At 39.3% G+C, this 11,178-nt stretch overlaps 1 protein-coding gene across 1 annotated transcript; it reads right to left on the bottom strand.

Moving 5' to 3' along the window:
* Positions 1-4,715: 4,715 nt before the first annotated feature.
* LOC149218717 (protein trichome birefringence-like 9) lies at positions 4,716-8,528 on the bottom strand. Its single transcript, XM_089384133.1, has 4 exons — positions 7,517-8,528; positions 6,051-6,440; positions 5,802-5,960; positions 4,716-5,508 (listed from the first exon to the last, which is right to left on the bottom strand). The coding sequence occupies exons 1-4, from the start codon at positions 8,158-8,160 to the stop codon at positions 5,157-5,159; spliced, it is 1,545 nt and encodes a 514-aa protein (XP_089240259.1). The 5' UTR covers positions 8,161-8,528; the 3' UTR covers positions 4,716-5,156.
* Positions 8,529-11,178: the final 2,650 nt, after the last annotated feature.

Genomic DNA, 11,178 nt, shown 5'->3' with positions numbered 1-11,178 from the left:
TGGCACATTCATCAGATGGATGTGAAGACTGCGTTCCTCAACGAAGTCATTGAGGAGGAGGTGTACATAGAGCAGCCCGAAGGTTTTGAGATCTTAAGCAGCGAGTCGCATGTGTGCAGGCTCAAGAGAGCGTTGTATGGGTTGAAACAAGCACCACGTGCTTGGTACACACAGATAGACAGTTATTTCACCAGACTTGGATTCTCCAAGAGCGAGGCGGATCCTAGCCTATACCAGATTGTGGTGGAGGGTAAGTTGCTTATCATTGTACTTTATGTAGATGATTTGATTCTAACGAGTGATGAGCTGTTGATACTTTCATGCAAGGATGATCTTGCTAAGGAGTTTGAGATGAAGGACTTGGGCCTCCTTCATTATTTCCTAGGATTGGAAATCTGGCAGCGCAGTGATGGACTATTTGTTTCTCAGGGTAAGTATGCTCGGGAGATACTGGAGAAGTTCAACATGCATGTCTGCAACCCTGTTGATACTCCTCTTTCTGGAGGTTGGAGGAAGGAGGATGCCACTTCAACAAAAAAAGTGGATGCCACTGTTATCGACAGTTGGTGGGGTCGCTTATGTATCTGGTCAATACACGACCCGATATATGCTATGTTGTTAACCAGCGTTCACAAGCTATGGTTAAGCCAACCAAGCTCTTCTGGAAGGCAGGCAAGCATGTATTGCATTATTTGAGAGGCACATCGGGATATGGATGGTGGTACATACAGGAGGATGAGGTGAAGCTATGTGGCTTCATGGATGCAGATTGGGCAGGGAGCCCAACGGACAGAAAGAGCACATCAGGAGAGGTCTTCAGTATCGGGTCGACAACAGTTTCTTGGTACAGCAAGAAGAAGAGATCCGTGGCACTCAGTTCAGCGGAGGCCGAGTATATGGCAGCAAGTTTGGCTGCATGCGAGGCTATATGGATGAGGAAGATTCTGGTCGGTTTGTTCAGTTCTCACTTGGAGCCTACTGTGATTTACTGTGATAACCAGAGTTACATTAAACTCTCAGCTAATCTTGTATCTCATGATAGATCTAAGCACATTGAAATCAGGTACCATCATATCAGAGATTGTGTGCAGCGGAGAATCATGTTACTTTCATACATTCCAACGGAGGATCAGGATGCTGATATCTTGACGAAGGCGCTCACTAGGAGAAAATTCGAATACCACCGAAGCAGGATAGGGGTTGCTGATAATCCATATCTTGTTGAGAGGGAGTGTTGAGAATGCAACAAGATGATGGAGCTTAGTGGAAAGGAGTCGCCTTCACTAAGTGGGCCCGCAGGCAAATTATGGCGCAAAGTCTATTTTTAGACTATGTCTATTTTTAGACATATGGATCATGGTCTATGAGTTGCAGTATGTTATTTATGGATGATTGGTCATGTTGGGAAAAATAGATGGACTTCTATTTTTGGATCACAACAGGAGTGATCAGAGTCTATTTTTAGACTGCTAGTCAAAAATAGAAAAGTCAAATATTATTGTCTCATAATAATATTTGGACTATAAACATTATCTTATCCTCTTGGAGCACTTCAGTTTGGGCTACAGATGTGGCACATGCAACTGTCAGAAGGAAATATGCTTTCTTTGTGGGTCAGTTGAACTATTGCATGCAGGACTTCAGTTAGAACTCATGTGGTTTGGTGGAGTTGGATGTGGAGTTGATGGAGTTGTGTTCAGTTGAACTAGTTGTATTCAGTCTAACTGGAGAATACACTAGTGATGAGTTGTGTGAATTGATTGTTAATTAATTCACTAATTATTAACTCATAATGCAACTAAAGAATACATCAGTTAATTCAGTTGCATGTCAGTGCATGTACAGTTCAGTGGAGACAGGTGTTAGAAGTTGAGATTGCTATCAGTTGTGACTATAGTTGTGCATGAGATCTTGCACAATCAATGGATTGAGTATGCCCATGAGAATTGCCCAGTATATGCCCAATGATATAGCCTGTGCTCACGTGATTTTCAGTGTGAGTGATTTTCACTTGGTATTGTGCAATAGAAGCAGGCAAAGCAGCGGAGGAGATTTGAACATGTGACTTGTTCAGATCTGAGCTAGTTTTGTGTGTAACAGGTGGAGATAGTGCTGGATACTTGTGAGGAGTATTGTACTATGTAATGTTACATGTTCTCAATCATTAATATACAGATAGTGTGGGGTTTTCAGCTGTAAGTTTTCCCGGTTACATACTGTGTTAATGTGTGCATGCTATTGATGTTTCATTGTTTTTGATGTTGTTAAATTGATGATCAATGTAGAGGAGGTTATGCATTATGCATGTATTCCGCAATAGTGTATAATCGGGATAATCTCTGTGAATAAGTGTCATATTATTCAAAATTTCTACACACAGGGAGGTACATGCGGTTGTGGAGTTTGGCTCAGTATATGTAACAAGACTCATTATAAAATATCATGGCATGGTGGATCTGGAACAAAAAGGAGAGCATAGATTATGGCACTATGACGACGTCTATGGTGTGCCAAGAAACTGTCTATGGATTCTATTCATGTATATGGGGATTCTAAGACCCTCATTGATGGCGTATTGGGGAATACATATCTTTCTCCTCCTAATCTTACTGGCTGGATCAACCACACCAGCATTCTCAAGCAGTCCTTTACACACATCTCCTTTTAACACATTTTCCGGGATTCAAATATTATTGTCGATTCACTGTCAAAAAAGCGTCTAACCAATGGTATAAGTTATATGCATTACAGGGATCTGGAGGATAAAGCTATCAAAAAGGAAGGCACAATCCAGCGCCCTTAATTTAATGGTTTATGATTTTTATATATTGATGTATTTTTTAAAAACATTTTGTTCCAATTATGTTGATATATTTTAGTAGTATATAGGCAACAGTGTATTTGAGTATTATTGTATTTCTCAGAATCACATGTTTCATTTTTGAATACGGAGCGGCACACTCTCTCATTGTTTCTGGAGTCTATTCTAAATGTATATTTGAAAGTTTATTTTGAAGATGCACTTGTACATTATATAAACCAATGTTTTTTTCCTCTAAAAAAAAAGATAAATTATATTACTTCTAATATCAAATATGTAACAATCAAAAAGAAAAACAATTCCAAAAAATGACACCAAAATTACCAACAAATACAAGTGAGGGACGATGTTATCACATTAATAAAATAAATTTATGCCTTCCACTCTGAAATAATATAATGATAAACATTTTAGTTCATATCTATGAAAAAAAAGAAGCATTAGCATTATTGAATTTCTTGTTATAATGAACTACATAAATAACAACCACAAAAAAACATCCATGATACTAAAATTATTTCAGCCAAAAACCTATTGCATATCCATTTTAAATAAATTAATAAAATAAATTTGTCCCTTCCACTCTGAAATGATATAATGAAATGATATAATGATAAACATTTTAGGCCATATCTATGAAAAGAAAGAAGCATTAGCATTATTGAATATCTTATTATAATAAACTACATAAATAACAACCACAAAAAAAACATCCACAAGGCATGAGACTAAAATAATTTCAGCCAAAAATCTATTGCATATGCATTTTGAGTACATTAATAAAATAAATTTATCCTTTCCACTCTGAAATAATATAATGATAAACATTTTAGGCCATATCTAAAAAAACATTAGCATTATTGAATATCTGGTTATATTAAACTCCATAAATAACAACCACAAAGAAAACATCCACAATGCATGAGACTAAAAACTAAAATTATTTCAGCCATGAGACTAAAATTATTTTATATCCATTTTAAGTACATTAATAAAATAAATGTATCCTTCCACTCTGAAATAATATAATGATAAACAATTTAGGCTATATCTATGAAAAAAAAAAGCATTAGCATTATTGAATATCTTGTTATAATAAACTACATAAATAGAAAACATCCACAATGCATGAGACTAAAAACTAAAATTATTTCAGCCATGAGACTAAAATTATTTTATATCCATTTTAAGTACATTAATAAAATAAATGTATCCCTTCCACTCTGAAATAATATAATGATAAACAATTTAGGCTATATCTATGAAAAAAAAAAGCATTAGCATTATTGAATATCTTGTTATAATAAACTACATAAATAGCAGCCACAAAGAAAACATCCTTAACAACCACAAAGAAAACATCCACAAGGCATGAGACTAAAATTATTTCAGCCAAAAACCTATTGCATATCCATTTTAAGTATATTGAATGGCATATTTCAATTGCTCAGATTCAGTTAACCCTTAACATACCCTCAGGTCCATCTCTGCACTCCAGTATCTGGTGTCCAACACTAAGAGTATTATCAATTATATGGAAATTCATTTCTCAGTGTTAATTGATTGATCAACTATAATTTCTTGGAGGTCCTTAAATTGAACTGGGAGTTACATATAGATAGGAACCTAACAAGCTTATGTAATATGCACAGCTCAAGTGTTTACACATCCTAAGTTTGTTATACAAATTTGGATACTTGGATATGTTTCTAGTTTGGAATTCAAGCTTTTTTCAGAAACAAGAATTGTAACTTGATCAATAACAACTTACCATTCAATTAAGAGCAGTGGACAACAGACTTCAACAGACTTCATCTGAAGGCATGATGCAAGCACATACTGTTAAACAACCCGCTGTGTCCAGACTCCAGCTATTCTCAAAATAGAATGCATATCATACAAAAACAGCTAATTTATTTATGAGATACAAGAGATTGCAACAGCAAAAGCCATTAGTGGCAAGAAAAGAAAAAAGTTCCTGCTTCATAGGCACATGCTCTCGAGCTATGATACATACAACGCATGATTTATGAGAATGCGACCCAACTTTAAGCATAGATTGCACTATGGGCCATGATGTTCTACTGACAGAAAGGTCATGGTTTCCCATTCTACCATTCCAGCAACTTATTAATTTCTCCAAAAAAATACCATCTCAGCCCTGGTTCAGGGGGGTATATGCTAAGAACATATAATAAACTCTTCTTTTCAGCAGGTCTTCCTGCTGTTTATGAATCAACCAATTCAACAATCCACCTCGCATTTTGCAGGAAATGGCACCGAGTAAACAAATTTTACAACATCCAGAGAAGTAGATTACTTGTTGATGCTATCCCTAGCTGACCCCTGTGCTTCTATCTGTTGCATACCCATTTGCAAGCAGGTAAGCGTAAAGAAGGTGATTCCAGGTGTCTGGCACCCCAGGTAGACACCAATGGCTGCAATCTTGCCTGTACATCGGAGCTGTCCCTTGTCCTTCCCCTAAATAATACAATGAGGGATGACCATCCTTCCTGAATTCTGTTAAGTATGTTATGTTCAATAACTGAGCATTCTTCTTGCCACTGAGTTGTTTGATTGCTTCAGACATGATTTGGTTACTTACTGGCTCCCTTTGAAACCAAGTAGAATTTACCTCTGGCCAAGTTTCCTTATGACACTGCCCTCCAGTATTCCATGACCCTCCTCTGCAGTTAAAGATGTCAAACAAGACACTTTATGTCAGAGATTCAGCTTTGCAATACAAGTAGCCTTGAAAGTCATCAAATCCTACCATTTAAGAGGAAAGCATGGTGTAGTGTTTGTGCCCTGAGTTTCACCAGCTCAAAATCAAAATCAAAATATTACGTAGAAGAATGGTTTTAATTTCCTTTTTCATGTCCATTACATACATTCTCCATCTTCTGAACTGAAAGCATTTGCCAGCAAATTTTATGAATAAATCATTTCTCTAAGTTTAGACCAGTGAAGCCAAAACTACCTGAAGTGAACAGGAGAATAACTGCGCAAGAACACATGGGTTTTCTCAGATTTGGCATGCTGGAGGACCCATCGAACCCATGTCTTCATTGCTCTCCTAAGTCCAGTTTCGACATCCATCTTCATGTCCACAGTATTTCCCTGCTGGAAATAACAACCCCTGCAAAAAACTTCTATCAAAATATTCCAATCCCCTCAAACGGACATAGTTTCTCCTCTCAAAAACTAAAGACCAAAAAACCATACATACCCTCTTATTGTCTTCTCATAGTTCCACCAGTGTCCTGTGTTGAAGATGAGCACATCTACATTAGACCAAAGATGTGAAGTATAATCCATGGCATTGACTTGAAGCGTGGTTCGAACCTCAGGAGGAGCTCCCCTAGGAGGGCGGCCCTGGAAAACCAAAAACGGTGACCTGTAATATTCTACTGTACAATTATAATCTTCAAATTTGAAGGACAGAAATCCCTTGTGCTTTGTGATGGGATTTCCGTGGACTTCGTAAATCCGGGACTTGTTCGGGATTGCTCCGGATAGCATGCAAATCAGAGACTCCCACTGGTTCCTTCCAATGGAATCCCCTACAAACACCACACGACTGTTCCGAATCCTCTCCAGAAAAGTGCTTGCATTGAACCTGAAGTTCAATTCGAACAAGATATTAAATCTATCTGATGAATGTTGAGAAGAATATGAGCTCAGAAATACACGCACAGACAAACCAGAGATTTCAAACTTTTAAAGACACAGCATTTATCAGCATTATATACTGGTGTTCACTATGTCTGCTCATTGAGCACTTTCAAAGCAGCTGTCAATCTGGGCTCAAATTTGATAAACAGGCATGGATTCCTGCTGGCAATGGAATCTCTCAATACATTATGAGTTGAAAAATTCTACTGCTCTAAATGGGGTCGGAGTTAGGCAATCAAGACGGTGCCATGTGAGCCCACCCACTCAGGTTCACCTTGGAGAGAGAAATAAGCTGCTGAACTTGTTCAGTTTTGATCATCCATAGGCTCACAGCCCACTATAACAAACTAGGTGTAACATAAAAAAGGCAATTTTTCTAATTAATGTCATGAACAACTAGCAGACAAATGGTTAGCTGCTAAACAACCTGTAATGCAGAGTGAAGCAAGTCACTGTCAAATCCCTGGGTCACCAGAATATTCAAATTTCTTTTAGATTTTGTATGGGCAAGGCTCAGGCCTCAAACCAACACCAGCTTTTTCGCCTTAGACTCAAGACTCAAATGTAATACTCATATTATCAAGATGGGTTACGAGGTATGCACCAGTGGCTTGCAAATAAAGAATAGCCAATAACAGCCACACCCAAATGATTTCAGTTTAGGTTTTGAATAAGACCGAATCAAAAAACTTCATACAAATTCAAAGATGACATAGAAACATTGTTAAAGTTATGATCTGATTAGAATTTGAATTGGAAAAGTTAATTAAATTGGTGAAAACAAAAATGTTGTTATGATCCACCAAAATTAAATTCTTAAAAAAATGGTTGAGACAATCCCTGTAAAGGGGCCACTAATAACCTCTATACTCCACCACTTAGTAAGGGATATAGAACACTTTAGTGTGATAAAGAAGCATCTTCAAGATTTGACATTCAGAGCTAACAGAAGCTCCGCACTGAGTTCTGAATTTTGCAGACAGAATGAAATTAGCATGCAAAGGAGAATCCACTATTTACCTTGGGAGATCACAGAGAGAAGGCTGCCATCTCCATTTCTGGTAATCACTATCTGGCCTGCCATTCTCCTGGCACCGAAATCCTGCATCAAGAAAAGGGCAGTTGCGAGACTCATACAGGGGATAGGAATCGTCCCACACCCACGAACCCACAGAAAAATCACACTCCCCAGATTGCACAAACTCAGTGACATTTTTCACAATTTCCAACCCTTGAACAGTAGAATTCTGATTTCCGCTTTCAAAATCATGTCTGGAAGTTTCATTTCTCGGCTCCTGATTTCCGCTTTCAAAATCATGTCTGGAAGTATCATTTCTCGGCTCCTGATTTCCGCTTTCAAAATCATGTCTGGAAGTTTCATTTCTCGGCTCCTTCTGCAGATGATATGAAGTGGGTCGTGCAGAAAATTTAGGGGAAACAATAGTGGTATTCCAATTGTTACTATCTGCTATAGAACTGAGTTTCACAGGGCTTGTGTACATGAAAAACCCAACAGGAACTACTGAGATGCCAAAATACAGAACCAACAGTAGAACCACTAGAATTGCAGAGAGCCAAGATATTGTCGCATTTCGGACAGTACGACAGATTCTCGCTGTGTATGCAACAGGAATCCTGGAGGGTTGAACCCACCAATGCTTCATCTGGAATTCAGGCGAAAAGACTACGAGTTTAACATACCTTGCCCTACTTGAGAGTCTGCAGAGTTGCGCTTTCTTCTTCTCTCAGAATAATTGGGGACTGGGTATGCATAATTATTCATATGGGGTTGTCGGCTATAGCATTCAATGCATGGTGGTGATTACATGCAAAGTGGTGCTTAGTTGCGGCCATGATTACATGCAAAGTGGTGACTTAGTTGCGGCCATGACTCCATGCAAAGTTCCCAAAGCACGCACCACCGACTACCCAGCCCCCTTTTTCTGAGCAGGGAATAATAAAATTCCTTTTGAAAATCCCCAGAGTCTTGCCAATCGCCCTGACTAGGGTGTCCCCGCACTAAGAGTGCAATTCAATGTCGGAATCTTTCTCAAATTATGCAATATATTTATATTAATTTTGTATTGGGGTAATATTTTTATATTAATTTTGTATTACGGGTAACCTTTTCACGGAGAGAAATTACGAACACATTGCGAGTTTGATGTTTATCATTGTTTTAATAGGAGTAGTCTTTAATGCGACTTTTTGAAAGTCTTTTCGGCGATTTTTTCCGGTGAAAATCAGGCAGTAATTTATTGGAATCCAAGTTTGATAGCTAATTTCTGCACATCCAAGTTTGATAGCTAATTTCTGCACAATGAAACCGTCCCAGGGGTTTTTCAGGGTGCTGAATCCGAATATGCAGTTAAAAAACCATTTTAACTGCAACAAATCATGATTTCATCTCAATTTCTTCCGCCGGATTCCGTCACCGGAATCTCAAAAAGTCGCATTATAGACAACTCCGTTTTAATAGGGTTGGTGGGCAACAGTTTCATCCAAATTTTAAGTGAAATTTAAATAATAATAATAATAATAATAATATTTTATTATTATTTATTATAAATTTATTATTATATCTCAATAAAATTATTTTGATATTTAAAATGTAGAGTTTAAATCAAATATCATTTTGTATTTATTTTTTAGATTTATTTAAATTTAGTGATTATAATTTAAGTAAGAATTTATTAATTTAATACACAGACACTTATTTGGTTTCCGTGTATGAAGTCGATTTTAAGATGTTGTAGCTCCAAATACATTCGAGTTATCAAAATAATCAAATCTTCCCTATTAAATTAGACACAACCTCAGTACCTAGCTCCATAATACTTTAAGATTTCAGCACTCTAGCTCCCGTTCCCAAAAACTTCAAGAGCAACCAAGGCTTAGTTTCCTTCTATCAATAACTCTCTCTGAAATTCCTTCTTCCAACTCCAAAGAAAATATTAACACTGTCGTCGACACCCCTACAAAACCTCCATTTTCTTTCTTAAATGGAATAGGTTTTGGCACGCCCCTATCATAGTGGTAGTCTTTCAACTGCACATAGGCATGTGCGGCACCGCTACCCAATTTCTTTTCACCAATACTCTCGAGTATGAACTACGCCTAACATTCAACACTTAAAATATTTTTCAACTTTTACTAAGCATTTATCTTTTAACATGGTGGAAATACATTCATCATCATTATCATTTATAAACATATGCACAATGGATAATCTTCTTTAAAGGGAGAGGCAACTCCCTAGTTAGAGTCTGCCCAAATAATAATAAGAATAATATACTTTTACAAGTAATTATACATGTACAACCTTTGCAAGGCAACCCCAAGTTCACCTTTACAATTTTGCCAATTTTCAATTCGGACTGTCGTTTAGGGGCGCTCCACCCTGGGTCACCCTTTGTTTAACCTCGCCCTTCTTCTTGTTCAGGGTGGCCCTCGTTCAGCTGCACCCTTCCATCGTTCAGGGTTGCCCCTTCATTCAGCAACGCCCCCACGTTCGTTTAGGGTCGCCCCTTTGTTCAACAGCGCCCCCACATTTGTTCAAGGTTGCCCCTTCGTTCAACAGCACCCCCGCATTCATTCAAGGTCACCCTCATTCAGCAGCGCCCTTCATTTAGCTCATCGAGCAGACGTGCCCCACTACGACTCGTCTGAGCAGGCGTGCCCCACTATAGCTCGTCCGCAAGCAGACGCGCCCCTCCGCTGCTCGTCCGTAGGCAAACGCGCCCTTCCATAGCTCGTCCCGGCGGGGTCACCCCATTGCAGCTTGTCCAGACAAAGGTGCCCCACTACAGCTCGTTTGGAAAAAGTCGCCCCACTGCATCTCGCCCGTTAAAACGCGCCCCACCTGCAACTGTTTTGTCCGTCAGTTCCCCTTTCTTTGCTCCTCCTTATGCCTCCCAACACGCCAAACTTCAGACTAAGTTCTAATGTTGGATTTGCACTTGGATGCTTGGTTGAATCTCCTCAACTCATCGCCAATATATATGTGTGCCCATTGTGTATGGAGGGGCATTGGCCTTCAAGCCGACTTGCCCATCCTAACTCGTCGCACCCCATCTTCATGTCGGCTTGCCCCCATACGTTGGCTCGTCGGGTCCACTTACCCAACCGTCCACTATATAAGCTTGCCATCGCAATTTTCCATACTTAGCCATTTTTTCATTTCTCGGTTTTTCGACCCTCGAGTTGGCTCGTCGCAACTCGTGTCTCAGGCGTGTTTAACCGACTGCCCAACTCGTCACACACTAACTTGTCCCAACGTTGCAACTTTCGTTGCATGTGACTCGGGCATGTTTAACCGACCACCTGACTCATCCCACCCAATGACTCGTCGCCTTTAACCGAATATGCCCGTGCCCCACCGTCGCACTTGCGTGCGCTCAACTTTTGGGCGTGACAGGTTCTGTCAATCCCATGAGTCGGTGGTTGGCATGTGATGAGTTGGGTGGGCGCACTCCCAATTAAACGCAACGAGCCGAGCATGTGACGAGTCGACAGTGCAACGAGTTGGTGAGCGGGCGAGTCAGTTGTGATGAAAGGTTATGATGATGGGACAAGTTGGTGAAGTGCAACGAGTTGGGGCAGTCGATTAAAGGCGCCCAGGGCACAAGCACGATGAGCCAACGGAAGTAGAAAAACTGAAATTCGGCTAAGTGTGTGAACTT

Source organism: Pinus tabuliformis, chromosome Q, assembly GCF_031772625.1.
Source record: "Pinus tabuliformis cultivar Carrire ecotype Pingquan chromosome Q, CPIR1, whole genome shotgun sequence".
In the NCBI taxonomy this organism is placed as follows: Eukaryota; Viridiplantae; Streptophyta; class Pinopsida; order Pinales; family Pinaceae; genus Pinus; species Pinus tabuliformis.
This window is presented reverse-complemented; position numbering and strand designations above follow the sequence as displayed.